Genomic DNA, 23739 nt, shown 5'->3' with positions numbered 1-23739 from the left:
CCCTCATTCTGAACAGACTCATCTTCCAGGGCAAGGAGGAAGCAATATGTAGCCCCTGTATTGTCCATCACCAAATTTAGACCAGGCACTGGAAGAATCTAAAAAACACTGAGCAAAATCCTTCAGGATACCAACTTCCTCTGTGAGTCTGGGGCCACTCTTCAACCTCAAATTTGCTCAACTACACACTAGAAAACTCAAGGTGATGCATGTGGAAAAGAAATATGCATAGTAATGCAATACTATTTTCAGTATATTGAGGCAGTCAGCAGAAACATGATAGGTGGATTCCAAATTGGAATCATATTTGATCACATCAAAGACAGAAGCATTTTTCTCTGAGGTTTATCTCTCCAAATTCTAGCTAAATTAAACCTCTCTTGTATATAGATTCTTTGATGTCTCTGTCTCTCAAAAATTTACTACAAAAATGATCTTCTGAAGTCCTGGATCAGTAACTTTTTTCTTACTGCTGCCATCATATTTACTGACCACTCAATACGTATCCCCATCTTTCTGGGTACTTTCTTCCCTCTTATTGTCATCTTCCTCATTTTCCTATGTAAGATTTTTGAGATTTTGCCTTTTTAAGTCATCCTTATCATCAAACTTGCAAAATATGTTGCATATGAGAGGATAGATTTTTTTGTACAATATTATAAAAGTTGGCAGCCTCTTGTTGAAAAAGAAACCAGTGTCACAACCTCAGTTTTCATCTGCATGGCTCACTTTTCTTTCAGGACCTTGGCCAGCACCTACTTAAGCATCTTCCACCTCGCTAGTGAATTGTGCTAACAACCATAATTTCTATAAAATGACTTAGATGTAATTGTGCAGTTGGATTATATATGAGCAGGAATATATGAAGTCATATTTTTCAGGGACGAGTTATCTCATCCTTGTCTTCTATTTCTTTTTTACTCTTAAGTATAGTATGTGGACTAGAAGCATCAGTATCTCCTGGGTGTCTGTAAGACATGTAGACTCTCAGGCCTCATCAGAAATCTAAATCTTAACAAGATTTCTAGGTGGTTACTATGCACATTATCCAACATTCTGGTGACTGGCAGAAAAGTAATGATGACAGTATTTTATGATCCAAATCAAGGGTCTGACAGAGGGGGAAAAGCATTTAATATGGACTCTATTGTAAAAAGAATCCTGATTTTGTGATTGATGTGGGTATGAACCAACCCCTCCCCCCAGCTCCTGCAGACTTTGTGCAGGGTGCTGGGCCAGGAGTGCCTGTTTAGCTTTTAAAAGAATCAGATGCAAAACAAAGGCCCAGCAGAGGTTGGCCTGTCTTTTCTCCAGAACTTTTTTCAAATCATCAGTGCTTGCTTGTGACAAATGCCTGTCTAAAGGTATACTGCTCCCCTTCTGTATTGTTCCCCCATTTTTATATGGCCTGGAACAGTTTAGTGCTGAAATTGATCTGAACACTGACAAATGCCATATTGTTTTGGTGTTCTAGGGCATGTAGGGGCACCTCTGCCCTGCAATCATATCAAGCTCATCGATGTTGAGGAACTGAACTATTGGACCTGCAAAGGAGAGGGAGAGGTAAATTTAGGAACATAGCCATTTATGCCTCTGGATGCCACATATAGTGAGTAAAAGAAAACAAAAAACAAACAAACAAAAAAAGAAAATGGAATTGTTTTCCTTTCACCCTCCATGTAAAGTCACTTTAGAATACTGATTAATTTGACTCCATTGAATTCAGAATTTCCTCTCTTGCTTATGAAGCAACTGACCCCCAGGGTTTGAACAGGGCTAGTCTAAATCAAGATTTGAAATTCCCAAATTTCTGTAGCGGCACCTGGGTGCCTCTGTCGGTTAAGTGTCCAACTCCTGATTTTGGCTCAGTTTATGATCTCAGGGCCCTGAGATTGAGCCCTGAATTGGGCTCTGTGCTCAGTGGGGAGTCTGCTTGAGATTCTCTCTCCCTCTCTGTCTGCCCTTCCCCCCACTCATGCTCTCTAAAATAAATAAATCTTTAAAAAAAAAAAGAAATTTCCAAACTTTAAATTTAAAAAATCCATTTTTTCCCCTAACTGACGTGGCCTGTTAACTTTCCTGTGTCTCAGCAAAAATGGGACCATTTGCAACCCGGCCAGAAGGGGGAGATAGAGCTGGCCTATACCTGTTCGCTCCATGAGAATAGATGGGCAAGTGACTGCCTTGTCATGAAGCAGGGGGCTCGAGCATCCCTGGTGGAATCAACCAGCCGTCAGTAACCGAGGAGACCCCATCCAGTGTCACAAAGCAGCACACGCTGAAGGGAGGGGGAAGGCAGGAGGCTAGGGGGTGAGGTGGGGTAGAGGGGCAGGACAGGGAGAAAACATGGAAGACAGATGATGCTATTTGAGGGAAGTGGGAGACCATTCAGTCTGCTGGTGGCTGTTCCTGTGCTCTTTCTCCATCCTAGCTGTTTCCACAGTGAACTTCCTGGGGGATAGGATACCTTATCCTATACAGACCTCATGACAGCCCTACTGTTGAGTGAGATTCCTCATGGTATGGGCTGACAAAAACCTGGTGTTTGTCCCTACAGATATGTGTGAGAGGACCAAATGTGTTCAAAGGTTACTTGAAAGATCCAGACAGGACAAAGGAAGCCCTGGACAGCGACGGCTGGCTTCACACTGGGGACATTGGCAAGTGGCTGCCGGTACGTACGTTTGCAGCTGTGGCTCTCCACACACTCTCGAGATGGGAGGGTGTCAAATCTGACTCACTTCTGAGGCAAAATTTTCCTCCCTATCTTCCCTGATAATTAGCCATTCAGGAACAACTGCAGAGAGATAGGGAGGTCCTTCCTTATTTTGTCCCCAAAGCATTCTTGTCCATCCTTCTGATAAAGGTGATAGAGATCTTTATGCGGGGACAGAGCTGGAGTGTGAGACCCACTCCCGACCTGACCTGTTTTCCGATAGAGATCTGTCAGTGCTGTGGAATCGAATGGGTGGAGTGCAGGGTACAGGAAGTTCATAGCCCTGGGAGATCTGAGAAAGGCAGGGCCTAGGGACCCAAAGACACTGGCCCCTAACTGAGAGTTGACATTGAGCAGTGGGAAAAGCTTGAAGCCAGCTAGGAGGGTGTCTGAGTTCCTTTGGCTCTGCCAGCAGTTGCTTTGAGTCCTTGTCCAAAGCCTCATACCTCTTTGGGGCTCCGTTTTTACTTTCTTGTAGAGTAAGAGAGTAAGGCTATGTGATATCCTTTGGCTGTGGCTCCCAGCTTTTAACCAGACCGTGTTATTGTGCCTCACTCTGTCACTTGTAAAATGGGGATGATAACACTGATTACCTCTATGGTTGTTTGGAAGAATAAATGAGTTATACCTGTAAAGTGCTTGGCACAATGCCTGGCACACGGGATATGCTTAGATAAAAACTATGACCAGAAAATGGCTCTGTTGCTGGAACCAAGAGCCCCTTGCCTGATGCAGCCCACCCCAGGAACTTCCCTGTGTCTTTGTGAAGTTGCTAAGGTTTAGGGTGGCCATTGTGAAATGTAGAGTTTATTAGGCATGTGAATGATGCTGAACCTTCCAGAGGTCCTATGGACTGGTGAGCTGGTTCACCCCTGCTTGAATCTGTGTCCCTCCTTGAGAAGCCCTCATTCCTGTAGCAGGAATCCCTGGTATATGCCCTAGGCCAGGGACTCTGCTCAGGAAAGAGATACCAATGTGATGTCCAATGTGATGGGCGTAAGTGGAGGGCCACGCTTGCTTGGTGAGAGGCAGAGGAGGACAGGCACCTACAGGAGACTTAGGATGTGAGTCATGTTCCAAAGGGAGAGGAGAGAGTGGGAAGTGTGGTCAGGACAGGAGTAATAGCACATGCTGAGTAGAGAGAAAGAGGTGTGAGGTAGGCTGTTCTCCCTTGAGGCTCCCAGGTGTGGAGGAGGGAGGCGTGCGAGGCAGCAGGCCCTGCAGGCTGGCAGAAGGCAGATTGTCCCCTGAAGCCCAAGCTCAGAGCCCCTCACTGGTGTAGGCCCCTTCCAAGCCTCTGTGCTTCATTTTTCTTAAAGAGGGAGGGCCTCCAAATTGAAAAAGCTTGAAGTTCCATAGAACCTTCAATCTGGTACTAAATCCTGATAACTTGAGTGCAACCAGCCACCTTGCAGGATGTTGGGAGAAGCAAGTAAACTAATTCTTATGGAGATGTAGTGCTGTGCTTACACTAAGAGCCTAAGACAGCAGCAAGTGATCTGTAGGCATCCATTTTTTTTTAACTGATAATTTTTTGAAATAGTATTAGGTTGATTAGGGAAAGATATACACTTCTGATCTAGAAACACCTAATTCAAGTCCTGGTTCCCCTGCCTTCTAGTATGTGGCTTTCTAGGAATTAACCAGATGCTCTAATCCTCATTTTCATCTTCTGTGGAATGGAGGTGATGACACCTAGCTCAGAGGGTACCATGAGGGTCAAAAAGACGCCAGTGTGGGGAAAGTGCCTGAGGTCCAGCCTGGGTTTTGAACAAAGCAGGGCTTATTCATTTTTCTTTTCTGGAGACTTTGCTCTACTTTGGCCAATCACATAGATGGAGAAGGGACAGAGTGTATGCAGAAGCCTGGTCAGGAAGTGGTTTTGATGGTTGAAGGAGGTGGGTGTGGGAGGGTTTTTTGTTTGAGGACAATGAGCTTGACTGCTAGAAGTTCCAGGAGAAGAAAACAGCAAGGTCATCTCCAAGTTTGTGGCTTGTGGGGCTGGGACAGGTGTGAGGAGGCCTGTGATGGGCTTCCTTAGTGGCCTGTTGCATCCTGTAGGGCAAACAATCTGGTTTCTGAAGCATTCTGACTGTTAGGTTCTGAATATGGAATTCAGTGAAGAGGTTTGGCTGGAAGCTTAGGCAGACATGGAAGTGACCAATGAAGAAATAAATGGAGGCTATTTCAAGGAACATTATCAGTGGAGGTGAAGAAAGCGCAACATTCAAGGGTTGAGCCAAAGGAGACACACCAGGTCCCCTGAGAAACTCAAAAAAACTTAAACGGAGTCAGGGAGATGTGTGTGGGGGTGGTTCTAGAGGCCAGGAATACAACCACAAACTGCCCAAGGGGTGGCCTGCCTGCCCCAGAGGTCCTGGAGCAGTGAGGACTCCTAATGCCATCTGGTCTGTGAGGTGGGCGTCATTGGGGGCCTCTGCCAAGGTGTGCTGTATGCTGGGGGATGGAGAGGCCACTCTTTGGGAGTGGAGGCAGTAGCTGGCTAGAGAGGCTTAGCATTGTTTAACAGAGTAAATTTGAAGATGGTGGTGAGAAAAGGGACAGCTGGAGTAAGGGCCTGGGTAAGAGGGGAACCAGGACTTCTGAGGAGGAGGACCCCTGTTTCTGGGCATGAGGGTGTCAGCTGTGGGAGCAGGTAAACGCCAAGGAGAGATGACAGTGGGCACTCCAGGTCCAGCAGATCTTCGAGCTGTCAACCTCAGTGCAGGGCGGCCCGCTCCGGCCATGCAGAGGCTAAGAACAGCCTCTGCAGCTGAGGAACAAATCCAGGTGGGGTTTGCCGAGTGGGACAGGGCAGGGGTCTTTTCATGAAGCTGCTGTCTCCCTCCACAGGCAGGAACTCTTAAAATTATCGATCGGAAAAAGCACATATTTAAACTCGCTCAGGGAGAATATATTGCACCCGAGAAGATTGAAAACATCTACATACGGAGTGAGCCCGTGGCACAAGTCTATGTCCATGGGAACAGCCTAAAGGTGAGTGTCCTGTGCTTCAGCCCTTCTGCACATATTGGGCCTGCTGAAAAATCTAGAGTTATTTGGGAATCATTTCCTGAGTATTTGGTATTTGATCGTAGTGGTAAAAATGAATCTCCATTCAGACACCGATATTCTTCTGCATATTAGATCATGAGGGAAAATGCCTTTAGAAGGAGAAATCTTACATGCTTATAGTTTGGTAAATTGCAGTTAGGTAAATAAGTTGCTTAAAGTAGTGATAATGAACATTCTCACTACTTTTAACTTAGGCTGTACCTACTACCAAGAGGGATTTGAGGTAAGATGCTAAAGCAAGAGTCAGGGTTTCTGCTATTTGGATTTTGAAACATTTAAATAAACTCTACAGATAAATGGGTACAGTATTCCAAGTAATGGTACTGATGATAACATAGCTTAACATATATATATTATATGTTAAACTAGTAATATTAAGTTAATATGTTAACATAGTTTAGGATTAAATTATTGGAGAGGATTTATATTTATTCTGCTTTCAACATCATTAAGACGAAGTCAGCAAGATCACTGTGAATATATTCTGTGCTGTCATTGCACTCATTAAGCAAATATTATTAAATTTTTTAAAAGATATATTTATTTATTCATGAGAGACACAGAGAGGCAGAGACACAGGAAGAGGGAGAAGCAGGCTCCCCGCAGGGAGCCCAGTGTGGGATCCCCGGATCCCAGGATCACACCCTGAGCCGAAGGCAGACACTCAACCGCTGAGCCACGTACGCATCCCGTATTAAATTTTTCTTTTAAAAATGCTTTAAAATTTTTAAATAGACTTCTTCATGAATGGGGACCATCTTAATATGCAATTTCAAAATGGTCTGGGAAACCTTGAGAAATATATGTGTTTGGGTTCATTGAGTGTCTTAAAGGTGTACTCATTTAAGATTGACATGAGAACCAAACTTTACTGATTCTTTACTTCCTTAAGCTTACCCTTTATTAATTTTCTTTTATGAAGTTGAGGAAATATACCAGAAAACAGTCAAGAATGTATGCTATATTGATGGAAATGTTTCATAACATAAGCATATACTTATTTTTAGAAAAGGATGGAGTCTGAGAATACCAGGAGATTATTTTTAATGCTGGACCACAAATAACCACTTTAAAAGCTTTTGTCTTGACTGTGTTTTCCTTTGGTTGGGATTGCAGGCCTATTTGGTGGGTATTGTTGTGCCTGACCCTGAGGTCATGTCCACATGGGCCCAGAAGAGAGGAATTGAAGGCTCATACACAGAGCTCTGTGCGAATAAGGTACCTTGGTTACTGGACTTCCTATGATACTGTGTAATGGGAGGGCAGAGACACAGTAAAGCAGTGGAACTTGAACATGTAGGGAAATATATTTTTTTAAGATTTTATTTATTCCTGAGAGACACACAGAGAGAGGCAGAGACATAGGCAGAGGGAGAAGCAGGTTCCCTATGGGGACCCAGATACAGAACTGAATCCCAGGGCCCTGGGATCACACCCTGAGCTGAAGGCAGACGCCCAACTGCTAAGCCACCCAGGCATACCTGTAGGGAAATTTCTAACGTTATTTTATAATGGTAGAAATCCTGAACTAGAGATTTGTCTTTTTGTTATTGTTGTTGAAGGAATGCAGATATCTCCTTAGGAATTTTGATGAACTATTGAATCACAGAAAGTTTGTCCAGCCCTGCTATCCTACAGCTTGCTATAGAGTCCAGAGAGGGTGGTGGCATACCCAAGGCCACACGGCTGACACCAGTTGGTTAACAGCAGTGTCAGGTGTGAGTATAGGCCTTCTGACACATCGATCTCACTCTTTCCAAATATGAGGTGGCTTTTATATATACTGGACTTAAATAGTCATGGAATTGAAAAAAATAACTCAATTCTTCCTACTTAGAGCTTTAGCCACTCACATCTGCCTGAAACTTTTCAGGCAGGTGTAGGTTCCTTTGGAACAGATCTCTGCAGTCTGGCTCAACATCACCTTCTCCAGGCACATGGTTCATTTTTCAGCAGCATCCATGGACCCTAGCTCCTCTGGGGGTGACAGGGTCCCTGGGACTCTAACCAGAGTCCCAAATATAGTGTTAGTGTTAGGCTGACCAGAAAGCCACTTTAAAAAGTAAAATAGTCCCTTAGCCTGTTCATGGTCACTCCTTTGGCCATTCCTGGCACACACTTACCTAATGAGAGGTGGTGACAGTGTGCTGCCAGGGAGTGTCAGCCCCAGTGAGGGGAGTGGGGGTTGGGGTGGATGTTGGCACAACCACCAGTTGTACTTTGCTCAAAACTCACTGTTTCCTCTACTTCCATTTTGAAATGTGTTTTTGCCTTGTAATTTTTCCTATATGGTTCAATTCAGGAGCTGAAAAAAGCCATTTTGGAAGATATGGTGAGGTTAGGAAAAGAGAGCGGACTCCATTCATTTGAACAGGTAACTATTACTTTCCCCATACTTGTTACAACCCCTTGTGAGTGACAAAAATTAAACTCACCCATGGTGACCCTGACCTAGATTCTCCACCCTCCATGCTGCGGCCAGCGGACAGCCTGTGTACTGACAGACCCCTGAAGGCCTGTTCCAAGCTGACTTTGCAGCAGCCTGCCTGTATCCTGAAATAAAATAGGTCGTATGTTGAGTGAGACTGTGTTGTCCTCGTAATCACAGACGTTCATAAAGCTGAAATACTACCCTAGCTGTCACAAGCAGAGTATGTACACAAGCTGCCTGCAATACTCAAGACTAGCGTCCTCTCTTATTTTTATTTTTATGGGAACTGTCTTCTTGGCTGCAGCAGGCAAGCTTACTTGCTAGGACATCGGAAAGATCGTGCTCCTTGGGCCAGTGATCTGTCAGCCCAGCATGTCTACCACAAAGAGGAGGAAACACAGAATGTATTATATGACACAGCAAGCAGTTCTCTAAGGCTTTTTGTCTTTTCAAGTTTGGGGTTCCTACTGTAATTGAGTTCATAAGCACACTTGGTCCTACCTACCTACACCATTTATATGTCCTCTTTAGTCAAAAACTCAAAAAAAGAAAAATTCTTCAAGTAGAGAAATAATAACACTCTGATTTTCTAAAATTTCTAGCCTGTCTTTAACTTAATGGCTTTTAATAAAATTGTGTTTCTCCAGTAGGGTTCCCAAATATAGTGTTAGTGGTAGGGATCTACAGGGTTTCTGAGAATTTTAAATTTTGTATGTTCACTTTGATGATAACCTAAAAACATTTTAAAACCAGTTTCAAATTTAAACTCTTAAAGCATTTGCAATTAAAAACCATTTCCACAGATTCAGACTTTAATTTCTTAAGTTTCAAACTGATGAAATCTAAACATAGTTTCAGAATTGTTTTCTTTTGAGATCATATTTTGAGATTATATTTTGAGATATATTTTGAGATTATATTAATCTAGTTTGAGAAGCACTGCTTTACCCTTATCTGTCAGCATTTACAGCACAGAAGGCTTGGATGAACAAAATCTTCATCATAAAAAAAAATTATAAAATCAGAGGCATTCAAGCAAATTATATTTATCTTTCTGAATGAAAGGTCATTCCTGGCATAATAATTCAAATTTCTAGGGCAGCCCCGGTGGCACAGCGGTTTAGCACCACCTGCAGCCCGGGGCGTGATCTGGAGACCCTGGATCGAGTCCCACGTCAGGCTCTCTGCATGGAGCCTGCTTCTCTCTCTGCCTGTGTCTCTGCCTCTCTCTCTCTCTGCATCTCTATGAATAAATAAATAAAATCTTTAAAAAAAAAAATTCAAATTTCTAAATTTGCCAGGACTGACTTCATTGTCCTTCCATTAAGGGGAGCTGTGTGACTGGATCATATGATGATGATGTAGACCCAGTGGTCCAAGACATTTGTTCTGGGCCTGCGTGTTCCTCTGAATGGGGAGCCATCAGGGCACTAAGTGCATTGCTTAAGCCGATTAGTTCCAGACAATACCTTGTGATTCCCAGGGGTGGCACGCCTCCTGCTGGGTTCGGGAGGCATGACCTGCCCCAGAACCTGGAAAATCTTCACATTTAGATTCTTCTTCATGGAAAAGACCATCAACTCATAAGATTACTCTGAAAGGGGGCCTTTGGTAAAGTTTCAGGTGTTAACCAGTGCTCAGATTAGACCTTGACTGAGTGGAGAGGTGTTCTTGTCTTCCCATACCCCTTAAGCAGTTTCTGCGCTAATAATCTGCCCTCACCATGGTAACCTGAAATATAGGGAAGCCATGCAGGTATCCCAAAGGACTGAGTTGTTGTTGTTTTTTAAAGACTTAAATTATTTATTTGAGAGAGAGAGAGTGCACACAGGCAGGGGGAGCAGCAGGCAGAGGGAGAGGGAGCAGCAGGTTCCCACTGAGCAGGGAGCCCCATGCCTTGAGATGGGTGTGCTCCCGGTTGTGTTCCAAAGATCAACATAGATTATTTGAATTAATCTACAATCCATTGTCAGCCTGTCCTTTTCTCTTTTCCTGAAAAATGAGCCATTAGTTAAGGTTTAACACTAATTTTCTGAAAACCATGCAAACACAAATAGATAATCTAAGCCTGAGGCTTAAACCATTCACCAGAAGCTTTAGGAGTTCAGGTTTACTGGTCAGGGTTGAATCTGAATTAACATTTAAATTAGTCTTCAAAAAATTAATATAATTTAATGTCCATTAACCAATCATTGTTAATTTATAGAGATCTTTGAAAGGTAAATTTGAATGAGTAGATAGGAAACATTTAAAATAACTCTATCAATAATTAAAATACGTAAGTACCTGGGAAGTTTTTGAGCATACTTAGCCATGATTTAACCATTTTCTTGATATTTATATAAGCTTTATTAGTTTGTATAGACAATACAAAGTGAATTTTGACACTTGATAGATTATTTAAATTCTGATGCAAAACTCTCAGTAAAAATGTTATTGTGTTTCTGTCACTGAAATGAATACTTACCTAACCAGTTTGCCTTAAAATCAGAAAGGGGGAAAAAAAAATTGAGCATTTCCCTAATTCAAGTGTTTTTTTTTTTTTTTTTTTTTTTTTTTACTTTACCTCTAATGTCCTAATTATTCTTTCTGTGTTTATTATCTTCAAGCAATTGTGTTTCATTCAGTAGTACCATTGAAATTTAAAATACTATGTTTCTTCAAAATTATGAAGAGTTTTGTGCTTTAATGAGTTGGCATAAATTGACACTTTTGAAGTATTTTACTCCAACACAATATTTAAATGTTACAGTATTTCTAAACAAACAAACAAACAAAAAAAACCCTGGAATCACTTTTCCATGATAAGAGTATAGTTTCAGAAAGGAAGCTAACATTTAACATTTCCTTCTTTCCTTAACAGAAAGTTTGGTTATGGGAGCACCTGTGTGGCTCAGTCAGTTGAGCAGCTGACTCTTGGTTTTGGCTCAGATCATGATCTCAGGGTCCTGGGATCAAGCCTTGAGCTCAGCAGGAATCTGCTTGGGAACTCTCTCCCTTTCTCTTTGCCCCTCCCCCCACTCACGTGTGTGTACATGCACATCCTCTCTCTCAAATAAATGGATAAATCATTAAAACTTTTTTTTTTTTTTGCCCATTTCAAATTGGGAAACGAGTTTCACATTGTGTTAGATGTATAGAGAGAAGATTCTCATTCCTTTTTTCTTTTTTTTTTTCACAAATTGACAGTTTGCTTTTATTAGAAAATACGTAAAGAAATGAAAATTGGTTTTAATATTGGTTTACTTTTTTTAAAAAACTGTAAGTTTGGGACCCACAGTTAAGGTCGGTATTAAAGAACTGGTTTGATTCATTTTCCCCCCACTTACTGACTAGATTTTTAGCCACTCAGGCTGTATCTATAGGTATTTTCCTGGAAGAATTCAAACAGACCCAGAGCTGTAGGTCAGACTGGAGCAGGGACTGGCAGCCTGGCAGCAGAGCCACTCTAATGCACTCACTAAGAGTGTTAAAGATAAGCTGGGTGCCAAATGCCTTGGCTTCCTGTAAAGTTGTATTTAGGGATTGATACTTCCTCTCCTCAAACTGAGACTATTTTGTAGTGAGCCACGCCAAATGCAAATGCCCCAGTCAGCCTTTAGGCTTGCTGTGAAATATACCCCTTGGTTCAGTCCCTTATTCCTAAAATCAGGGCATTTTCTTTTATTGTCTACTAAGCATCTAAATAGCATTACATAGCTCTCCCTATGAGATTTATCTTCCCTGTTGTTTATTGTCTGTAGCTTCTAAATTTTCAGAGGTGCTCACCCTAAGTCCCTATACTGAACATATATCTCATCCCAGTTACAGTGTTCTGCACCAGCTGTGAGGTGCTCAGATGAGTTGAAACCCAGGCTGCACAGATACCGCAGATATTATATATCTTGGCATTTGCTCCTCCTTTTAAAATTATATTGTTTTATTCATTTACAAAAGAAGGTTGGAGAGATCATTTGCACTTACCCAAAGTCTTTACATGATACCATTTCTATCAGAAGAGAATTTAAAAAAAAAGTTAAGGAAACTACGATAATAAACATGAGTTAGTTACTAAGTTAATTCACAGTATCTAAGATTAAGTTTGATTCAGATTGTGTTCATATTTTCTTCAAGCTAATTAGTTTTGTTGTCACGTGGTGATTTCCAAATTTCTTTAAGCAGCACAACTTAGATGGTGTCTTATCTGAAAAGTCCAGCTCATGCAAACATCAGAGCACTGCTGTGCCAGTCGGATAGGGACTTGAACCAGAGCTTCTATTCCCCCTCCCAACCCAACCACCTCACTTCATCCCTCCTCCTCCACTCCACCTCTGCTTCTCCCCAACTTCATCCCATCCCCACCTATCTACATCCACCTCCACCACCACACCACCCCTAGCAGAACCCCTACTTCTCAGTGTACTGTGTCTGTGAATGTCTCCCTTGGGACCAGTTTCCAGTGAGTTTTGTTTAAATAGAATGGTTTGTGTTTAATAAGAACAAATTAGGAAAGAAAGAATATTTCAGAGGGTCCAAAAAAGGGCAGTCCTATTCCTTACCAAATCCTTGCTTCTTTGAATATCAAGAACACTGAATTTTCAAACAAAACATTTTTTTACAAGAAACTTAACTAATTTTGAAACATTTGACAGTACCTCTTTTTAGCCAAGAGCCTCAGATTTCCAGCTATTTACATTGGATATCCAAGTAGAAATCCCTTGTGTGTGAAGTAAAGTTGAGGCAGCTACCTATCATGCTAGCTCTAGTTTTAGCCTAACATTCCCTCCTCAACTCTCCCTTACACACTCAAATCCCTTAAAGTGTTGTTCTTTTAAAGTGAGTCCTTCATCTGAACAAAATCTAAGAATCAGAGTGAACCTGATTTATTAATGTTGTGCTCATTTGAAAACTTTCACATTTTTAAATTACAAGCATGGGTTTAAAAATGCCAGAAGTTGTGAGAATTTTTCTTTAAGGATTTTTAGGAAATTGATAGTATAGCTGTTTTAGGAGTCTTCCTTGTATATTGAGTTTTCTATCTGAATAATGCAGTTTTCTCAGCAAAGAATTCTTTGCCATCTCAAAAGGCCCACCTCCCAGGACACAGGACTGTTAACATCAGAGATTTTGAAAACAATCATGGACATACTCAACATTTTGCAACTATTTGCATACACTGAATTTTTTTCTTTTTTCTTTTTTTTATTGTGGTAATATACACATAAGATTTAACAGCTTACCCGTTTTAAGTGTACAAGTCTAGTACTATTAGATATATTTGTAATGTACAGTCATCACTACCATCCATCTCCATAACTCTTCTCATCTTGTAAAACCGAAACTACCTGTTAAACAATAACTCCCAATTTTTCCCACACTACCCTAGCCTCTGGCAACCACCATTTTACTTTTTGTCTCTATGACTTTGATTATTCTAAGTACTTCATATAAGTGGAATCATACCATATTTATCTTTTTGTGACTGGCTTATTTCACTTAGCATAATTTTGTAGCACATATCAGAACTTCCTTCCTTTTTAGAGCAAATAATATTCCACTGTATGCCTATAACCACATTTTGCTTATCTATCTGTCAGGGGACATTTGGATTGCTTCCATGTTTTAGCTACTATGAATAATGCTGCTATGGATGTGGATGTACCAGTAGCTTTTCCATATCTTGCTTTCAATTCTTTTGGGTATATACCCAGGAGTGGAATTGCTGGGTCATGTGGTAATTCTATTTTCTATTTTTTGAGCAACTTCCATATTGTTTTCCACAGTGACCACACCATTTTATATTCCCATCAACGGTGTGCAAAGGTTCAAATTTCTCCACATCTGTTACTTTCTGTTTTTTTGGATAATAGCTATCCTAAGGGTATTGAGGTGGTACATAAATTGATTTTTGAAATAAGTCATTTCCTGATTGTGCCCACCGATTTTATGAACAGTTCTTTTTTTTTTTTTTAAGATTTAATTTATTTATTCATGAGAGACAGAGAGAGAGGCAGAGACATAGAGGGAGAAGCAGGCTTCTCGCTAGGAGCCTGATGAGGGACTCAATCCCTGGACCTGGGATCACGCCCTGAGCTGCAGGCAGAAGCTCAACCCCTGAGCCACCCCCATCCCTAAGGAACAGTTCTTATATGACAGTAGCATCTAACAGAGTGACCTCTCATTTTTGTTCTCCTGGCTTTTGTAACCCACACTCCAATTCCTTTCTACTCATCATGTCGCTCCTCTGTCTCAAGCCCAGGCTGCTGCTCTGTCCTACATACTGATAACTGATATCCAGTATCCAAAAACCACTTGGTTGTCTCAGAAGCATTCCAGACTTTAACACAAATACTTGATCTTCCCTCCTCCAAAGAATTATCTCGTTCCTCCAGTTTTTCTTCTCAAGCAGAAACCTAGAGTCATTATTATTTCTCTTTCTTTACCACTTACCCAAGCAAATTGCAAGTCCTGTCCTTTCTCTCCTCAAAATCTGTTTTTATCTCCACAGCCAACTTTTATAGCCCAGGTCACTCTTATTCTTGCCTTTTGGCTGGTCTTACAGTTTCCACTTTTACCTCACTTCAGTCCACCATTAGCACAATAGTTTTTCTAAAGAGCCATTCTTTCTCTCACTCCTTAAAACTGTTGAAAGAATCATGTCCAAACTCCCTTCTTTGGTGTATTAACCTTTATAACTTGGCCCTAGTGTATCTCTCCAGCCTGATTGTCTTCTTCTTCTCCACCTGTATCATTTGCTTCAGCCTACACATGGAATGCCCCAAATGTGCTTTGGCACCTGTAGCTTCTACCTAGAGCACCCTACTTTCCTTGGGCTACATAGCAACCACTCCTTTTTCCCCTTGCTATCTTCATTGGGCTAAAGCTGACTTATCCTTCAGAGTCAACTCAGGCATCTCTTTTCAATGAACCCTCCCCAAGTCTGGGTTGGGTGCTATATCAGAAATGCATTCAGCTCTAACAGAAAAGCCACAATGTCTTAAACACTTGGGTGTGTTTTTGTATTTTTTCTCACATAAGAGTGATGATAGGTGGTCCAAGGAAGGTGCAGGTCCTCAGAGACCTAGGCTCTACCTGTCTTTCCACTCTCCTTTCTTGGTATGTTGACTTATCATAGGGTGGCTTCTACAGCTTTAGACATTGTCCATATTTAAGGAAGGAAAAAAGGAGAGTGGTGGAGATGGCTATGGCTGAACCTTTTATTAGGAAAGCAAAAAGTTTCCTTTCTCACTAGCCAAAAATAGATCTCATGGCTGTCCCCTAGATGCCAGGGTGGCTGGGAAATTAGGGAAGGTGATTGTCATGGTTGACTTAGATGCTTTTGGCCCCAAACAAAATTAGAGTTTCATTAGCATGGAAAAAGTCAAGATTGGGTATTGGCAGAGCAACCGATTCTGCCTGAGAAAGGTGGCCTTCTCTGTGCTTGTCCCTATAGTAGCAATATCATACTGTCACCACAATGTCATATAGCAGTATTTATCATTAGATTATAAATTCATGTGGTTAGTAACTGTGTCTTATTATTCTTTTATCCCTAATGCCTGACACATACCTAATACAAAGGAGTTGCTCAATAAATGTCAATTACAGAAAACAACAAATGAACGTATATGTGTATTTAACATATATGTTTTGAATTAATTTTCTAAATGTCTATGACAGTCGACCATTGAACAACACAAGTTTGAACTGGAGGGGTCCACTTAGATGTGGCTTTTTTTTCTTCCAATAAATATAGTATAGTACTGTAAATGTGTTTTCTCTTCCTTATGTTTTTTTTTCTTTTTTTCTTATGATTTTCTTTCTAACATTTTCTTTTCTTTAGCTTACCTCATTGTAAGAATATGGTGTATAATATGTGTAACATATAAAATATGTGTTAACCAACCATTTATGTCATCGATAAAGCTTCCAATCAGTATAGGCTATTAATAGTTAGGTTTTGGGGGGTCAAAAGTTAAACATGAATTTTCATTTGTGCAGGGGGTCAGCTACCCTAACCCCATTGTTGTTCAAGGGTCAGCGGTACAAACCTAGGGAGCACTTAGGATTTGGTACACTTCTTGCTGGGCTTCTCTTCCACAAGATTCTGAGAGGTTTGTTGTTTCAGTTTCAAAATTTCATTTTGGACTTTGAATAACATGCATGTAAGGACAAATGACATGAATGTTTAGCAAATGGTATTTGTAGTCCCATTGTGTGTCTGTGCTTCAGGTCCATGACAATTTTATTTTTTAGAACTGTGATAAAAAATTTTTATTAGAAAGTCTACCGCAGCAATTCATAACCCTATTTGCTATCTAATGATTTGGGTCTATTATCTTAATAAGAATCACTTAATTTAGACCCAGCTATCAGTCAGGACACAATTTCTTGGAAGCAGTATCATTCGAGGATTAAGCTCAAGCCCAGATCACAAAATTATCATGGAACTGTCAGTGACCCTTGATGGAACATTACGTGGTACAAGTCTACCCAGGCCCTCCTAGTTAGTTCACCTGTCTCTGGCCCTAATTCAGCATTGCAAAGGGACTTTGCACAAGGAGGCCTAGGATCTGTCTCATAGGAATAGAAAGTATGCAACTCTAAACCTAATCCCTCCATGCATGCCTCCTCCCAGTAGATATGATAAAATGCCATGGCAGGACTTTTTTTTTTTTTTTTTTTAAGTATAGACTCATCATGTCCCCCCAAGACTTTATATTCGTCCTGTGAATTGCATCACCCCTCATGTATCCATCCAGATCAGAAATCCGGGAGTCCTGGAGGCTGCTTTCCTCTTTACTACCTCTTGCCCACTGAATGGTTCTTCGAGCTGCTTGCTTGTGTCTGTCTCTGTCACTGCTCTAAGCATAGTTAGGTCCTTATCTTGTCTCCCATGGATTGACTAGATCCCTCAGATTGGTTTCCCTGTTTCTTACCTTCATGTTCTCAAAAACCATTTTCACATTTCTCTTGGAGAGGTCTTTCTAAAATGTATATTCAGCCATATCAGTGCCATCTCTAAAAACCTTTAGTGCCTTCCTACTGACTCTAGCACGAAGTTGGGGCTCCTCTATAAACTGTCATATTACCCACTTCAGCTGTATCTCTTACCCCCTTTTCCTCCTACTTCATATAGCTACATCCAGAAACCACTTAGATTTCCTTTCTCACTCCCATAGCTTTGTTGTTGGGGTTGGTTCTGCCTAGAATGCCCTCCACCACCCACCTTGCCTCCTTTGCTGGTTAACTCTCACTCATTCTTTAACATTCATCTACTTTGGGAAGGCTTCCCTGACCACTCCTCCTTCGCCCCCACTGGTGCGTTTGGCACCTGTCACTCTGTGCCTGCCCTGCTGGATGCCAGTGTGCACCCATTAAGGGCAAGGACACTCATGATTCTTCTTTGTGTCCTCAGCCTGGCACAGAATAAGCAGCCAGTTCATTTCTGTTGACTGGCTAAATGAAGAAATAGGAAGGGAAAGAGGTGGCTTGCAGATGTGTTAAATAGGTTGAAATGTTATTAACATAATTTTGACTTTTTAAATGAGCATAGTGTTTTTGTATCAATATATCTATTCTTGTATGCCTGTTTACTTTTATCATGTGTGCTATAAATGCTATGTTATATTCCTGATAAAGACATATTCTGCATTTGGTTTTTAGGTTAAAGCCATTCACATCCACTCTGACATGTTCTCAGTTCAGAATGGCTTGCTGACACCAACACTAAAGGCTAAGAGACCTGAGCTGAGAGAGTACTTCAAAAAACAAATAGAAGAGCTTTACTCAATCTCCATGTGAAGTTCAAGGAAAGTTCTTCTCAGTATAATGGACTGTGTAGCAATATTATAGTTACTCTTGAAAGTAATGAATCAGAATGATGCAGCCGAAAACGAATAAGCACGTGACCTTATGATTGAGCCTTTTCCTGTCCCAAGAGGTCTTTAACAATATTTTCTCTATCATCACTGAGTACACTTTATTTTTATTAAAATGATATTGTAACAAGCTGCTAAAAATATCACAAATGGCAATGTAAAAATCAAGACTTTTCTCAAGGACTGTGTACCACTAAAAGTAATATATTCTCAATGTTCACAGAACTCCTATTAAACATAAAGGAAAAATATAACTGATATATTGTACTTAATTATTTGTGGAATAGTAACCAGATACAGCAACTATCTAGGCAATGTGGACTACCTCATTCAATAACTGTCAGAATCACAGTTAAATCAGACTTAAAAAATTAAAACCATGTGTACACAATCATGCTAAAACGAGACATAATGAATGCACATTCTACATAACTTCAGATTCCTTATACATGACAATTCTTACTGGTGTAAACAAGTTTTCCCTCTCATTTATACTTTTATTCATGAAAAATGCAAAGTCAGATATTCTTGAAACAAATGTCTTATTTACAATAACATTTTACAGTGATCTTTCAATACATTTTTTCATTTATTAAGCTCATTAAAATATTCAGGAACTACCCAGAAAAAAAAAGGTATGACTTCAAGGATACTATGTGTATATCCATGGACTTCTTACACATGAATTCTAAAAGATGTCTGTCGACTGTACAATGAATAGACCTTTGGGGAAGACTTGGGAAAAGAAACCCAGAAGTATTTCTCAGGATAGGCAGCAATTAATGTACCTATGTTCCTTGCTGGGTTCTTCAGGCCTTCCATTCTCAATATGTCCATGCCAGGCCTGGAAAACCCAATATGGCTATAGTCCTGAACAATGGGAAGAGGCGATGTTATTTCCAAAGAAAATAGTTTTTCAACAACTTAATTTTGAAGAACCTCTTCAAAATACCCTTAGAAAACTTAAGTTCATCATAGATAGATAAATATCTCATAGTGTATAATTCCATTCATAAAATCTTTAAATGGCTTCTAAGCTTAACCATGGAAACCTCCTTTCTTGCATTATGTATTTCGATACTTCTTGCACCTGAGTGCCAACAGTTTCATATAACTAAAGCCCAGCATGGACAGCAGTTAGGTTCCAAGCTATAGACTGTGCATCTGCAGAAGGAACTATCCCTAGACAAGTGTTTTCTTTATAGAGACAGGACTCTGCAAGCAGACGTGGGAGTAGTGTTCACAGTCCAGAAGTTCCTCTCTGCTGGAGCAAATCCAAGCTGTAAATAAATGCTATTGGTTAAAAAAAAAATAAAAAGCATTATCACACAGGCCGATGGTGAATTTGAATAAGTGATTATACACTTATGTTTCAGTCTTGGCAAAAATGGATCACACCTTCATTTGATGCATTTATCCAATTTTTACATATTCCTTTGGCATATTCTTTCTGCAGACCTTCTACTTACACTTATAAATCTGACTTTGAGTATATGTGCTAGTCTTTGCATATTAACTTTTAAAGGCAGTTCTGAAAATAACAAATTAAAAAAATGTCCAAGGCCATGTCTATACGGCACTAATTTTTTATGTTTAGTGTCTGACTAATTAAAAGAGAAAATCATTACCTGAATTACTCATACTATTTTAAATAAGGCAAATAGCTTCACATCTGAAAAAAATGAAGCTGCTTCCCATTTTCTTTCTACTCAACCAAAATTTCATAATTGTTGTTCGTTTCCAAAAGGATTTTGGACAATGTAACATAAGCAAATAATTTAAAACTTACATTGATTCTATTTATACCTCACTGTCTGTAGTTAGATATGATTGATTATAGACAGCTTAAGCATTTCTTCTTTTTCTCACTTTAAAGATCTTCATGTGTCTTCTGGCCTTCCTGATCTGTGTGAAAAGCATCACACTTGGGCCAATAAATAGGTTACAGCAGATGTGCTGAAAAAAGTAGACAGTGGGCGCTAAATATACTGCAGGTACATTTATCTATTCCTCTGTTTAACTCTGCTGAATTTTTTAATAAAGGAGAAATAAAACAATATATGTTAATGGAAAAATCCCTTTTGCTTCAGATTTCTCAACTTCATTTTGGGGGGAAATTTTTGTATTTCTCTTCAATGAATATGGGAAAAGGTTATGTCCTTAACATGTTCACATATACAGTAGACATCAGATTGGATATAAATCTAGAGGTATAACAGAGATCAATTATAGAAAACATGTTCTTTGGCCTTTTATCTGTTTTTCATTCAAATGTAAATTGATAATATAATTAGTAAGATAAATTAGGAATTTTCACATTTTACAAACTAATCCTGTGTATTTTTTAAAATAGAATATATGCCAATTTTTTTTCCTTTTCCATAAAAGACATCTTTATATTGTGATTCCCCTCCAGTGAGAGAAAATGAGGTATGGTGTGGAGGTCTAGTTCCACATTTTAGGAACTCACAAACTCACAAGTCCGAGGAATAAACATACCATGTCTCCCTCATATATGCTAGTCAAACTTTCATTCTAAATTTAAGTAAAACTGGATGCATGAGGAAAAATAGAACTTCCCATTGCAATTTTTATAGTCAGGTAATGTTTCAGCAACTTGAAGGTAGCACTTAATTTGGTTGTATTACCCATCAATGAACTGATCATCTTTTATTTTTTCTGCAGTAAGGAAAATGAATTATTCTTTATTTTCCAAATGTATAAAGCACAAAGTGATATAGTTATTTAGAATACAAAATACTATGAAATGAATGTAAACAATGGAAAAATGTATTTTTTGCATGAAAACAGATTGCTTACAAACTTGCTTAATATCTCAGGAAAAAAAAGAATGAATAACCATATATAAGATTGATACATTGATATTGATAAATTGATAAATTATATGTTGAACTAAGTTGCTATATTTTCTTGCCTGTTTTTATTTTAAGGAAGCATAAACATGAAAAGGAAAACAATCCTGATAGTCTGAATTTTTTAAGTATGGGCACAGTCCTTTCTGTGATTCTACAATTAACTGCAGGAAGAATGGGATTAACATTCAAGCGAGGACAAAGCCCTAATGAGGAACTCTTGACTTAGAACAATGAATGGTTATAACCTAGAGGCAATAGATAAATACCTGGAATATAAGCATTTCTAAACCTTGTCCCAAACTGAAAAGGTTTTGATGAGGTTGACAGTGGCTTCTAGGCATTCATTTGACTAATTTTCCTTATTAAGTCATTGCAACAATTGCATGGGGTGGGGGGTGGGGAAGGAAATTGATATTTTTTGAAGAATTGCTTATCCTACTTTCAATTTCTAAAAACTGAGGAGATTAAAATATTACCTTTTAAATACGCATTAAAGTATCTTAACTGTAATTATATTTTTAGTTGCTTTGTTATAATAGCATGCCTATCAAATATAAAATGCATTTATGAAAACTTTTGTAAAAAATAAAGATTTTTCATTTCTCAAAGTTGCTTATAATTACTATTTTATATATTTATATAGCATAATCCCCTGATGTTAGTATATTAGTCATCATTGATCATAGTGCCGATGGTAAATATTATGTCCAGCTTTCTCACACTAGTCAGCATACTCTGCATCCTTTGTAGGGATCCCCAAACTCCAAAGATTTACAGTCCCCACCCAGAGATGCTCTCCTTTGCTTTGCACATTTGCTTTTATCACGTGTCCTGGATTTAAGTCATTTTTATACTTTTGAAAGAATAACTGTATTCAAATTTTCCATTGTGATGCCCCTGAAATAGTATTTCTATAATGTCTTCTACCCATATCCAAGCTAATGGTCAGACTTTCTTAAAATGGTCCATTCTGCCATGCTAAGTGACGCAGGTTCTTTCTTTGTGTATTTGCTGTCACCCACGCCTTCGTTCTCACAGCTGTTAGTAGAGTTGGGGCAACTCTCATCTCTGGTCCGGAATATTACCATCCTTTCTTAATTAGTCTTCTCGTTTCCACCGCAGCTTTCTTAAATTTCACCATCCACATTTTAGTCAGTGTGATCTTTCTAAATTGAAAATTTGGTCATGCCGCTTTCCTGATTAGTATTCCTTCAATGACTTCCCCATAGTTCTCAGGATGAAGTTCAAACTCCCTGGTTCAGCGCACAAGGCCTCGCATCTTCTCCTGCCCTTCCCCCACGGAGCCTTGGCTCCAGTCATACCATCTACTTTATGCAGTCCCCTAAAAGCATCATGCTTTTCTGTGCCTCCACATGGCACATATGGTCCCCTTTTCATAGAATGCCATAGCCTTTTAACTCCCTGCTAACTTCTATCATGCCGGTCTTATAACAGCTCAACTATCCTTTTATCTTAGAAGATTCCCTCTGCCACACCCCCACTCAACTGAGTAGCTTGAGATTGTAGCCTCAGCGCAGAAGGTCTGGTCTATAAGTGGATGCTCAAGAAATATCCATTTAATGAAAAATCCCCTTGGCTCTTTTTCATGTATTCATGCATAATGTTCATGTCCATTATGATTGCACTTCCTGAAAATACATTTCATCTATCATTGTGGTTGTTTGTTTCATTCTTGTCAAATAAGCAAAACTAAACTGGTTTTTCAATTGCACCTTGAAACCTGTGGACAGTACCACAAATAAAACTGATCAGTGGGTTGGATCACTCCATAAGAAAGCCTACGGAAAGATTTCTTCTGGGCTCCAAGGAATCCTAAAGCCACAAGCTGGCTGTTTTCAAAAAAACTTTCTTGAGAAATCTCTTCAAAATTTGGAATTTGTTTTCCCATGGAAATTAGTAACTGCATTAACTGTTCCAAACCTAGTCAAACCAATCACATGACTGAACTGAAACAGTGATAACAGAATTCTGAGTGTAGATATGGAAGGAGTGCCAAGGGAAGTGGGAGAGGTTCAATTTAACACTCTTGGATACTTGCACTGGCATTTGTGGATTTGGGGACAGAATGTGGGGAGACAAAGAGATAACTGAATTGAGATGTGTCTGCCCTACCTCATCCTTTTGTAAGGGACACATCTTCCCTTTTATAGGCTGGTTCTGGGTGAAGTTTTAAACAGACCAAGTCTGTCTGTAGTCTCTTTCATTCCCTTGCTACTAAGGGGTTCAAACTCCTTTCCTTGTCCTCCCTACCCCCTCCCCAGCTATGTGTTAGGAGGAACAGGGTCATGACAAACACACTAGCCAAAAGCCCAGAGAGACTCATACCACCTATGCCAATCATCTGTCATAAGGAGCCTCCTCCCTAGGCTGTGGTTCTCTCAGCTGCAAAATGAAGAGGCAACTAGATTATCTCCAAGGACCTCTTTTGTTTCAAGAAATCATTCCAGTTTTGAAACCCTATGCATCAACTCCCATAAATCTTTACTTGATGGCATTTCAGTAAATGCAGATCAGTAGAGTGAGACAGACCTGTAGGGCATAGGGTCACCAAAGCACAGATCAGCTTTTGCTTTAAGCTGCTTTCTTTTTTCATTGTTTCTTCCATTTCTAGGTGTAGGGCATGGAAGGACCCAGACCTCCCACAGTAGAGTGAGACAGACCTGTAGGGCATAGGGTCACCAAAGCACAGATCAGCTTTTGCTTTAAGCTGCTTTCCTTTTTCATTGTTTCTTCCATTTCTAGGTGTAGGGCATGGAAGGA

The 23739-nt window shown here is 39.9% G+C and overlaps 1 protein-coding gene across 7 annotated transcripts in view; it reads left to right on the top strand.

Annotated features, from left to right (window-relative positions):
- ACSL6 (acyl-CoA synthetase long chain family member 6) overlaps positions 1-18336 on the top strand; it is a 57905-nt gene extending 39569 nt beyond the window's left edge. For all 7 annotated transcript variants that reach the window (XM_025432339.3, XM_025432337.3, XM_025432338.3 and 4 more), the window contains 6 exons: positions 1475-1563; positions 2558-2674; positions 5570-5713; positions 6908-7009; positions 8094-8165; positions 17868-18336. In XM_025432339.3, the coding sequence (XP_025288124.1) occupies positions 1475-1563; positions 2558-2674; positions 5570-5713; positions 6908-7009; positions 8094-8165; positions 17868-18005 (662 nt within the window). In that variant the 3' untranslated portion in view covers positions 18006-18336. The remainder of the gene's footprint in view (positions 1-1474; positions 1564-2557; positions 2675-5569; positions 5714-6907; positions 7010-8093; positions 8166-17867) is intronic.
- Positions 18337-23739: the final 5403 nt, after the last annotated feature.

The sequence above is a fragment of the Canis lupus genome, chromosome 11 (genome assembly GCF_003254725.2).
Source record: "Canis lupus dingo isolate Sandy chromosome 11, ASM325472v2, whole genome shotgun sequence".
Lineage (NCBI taxonomy): Eukaryota > Metazoa > Chordata > Mammalia > Carnivora > Canidae > Canis > Canis lupus.
The sequence above is the reverse complement of the archived record's forward strand: the minus strand, read 5'-3'. Positions and strand labels throughout refer to the sequence as shown.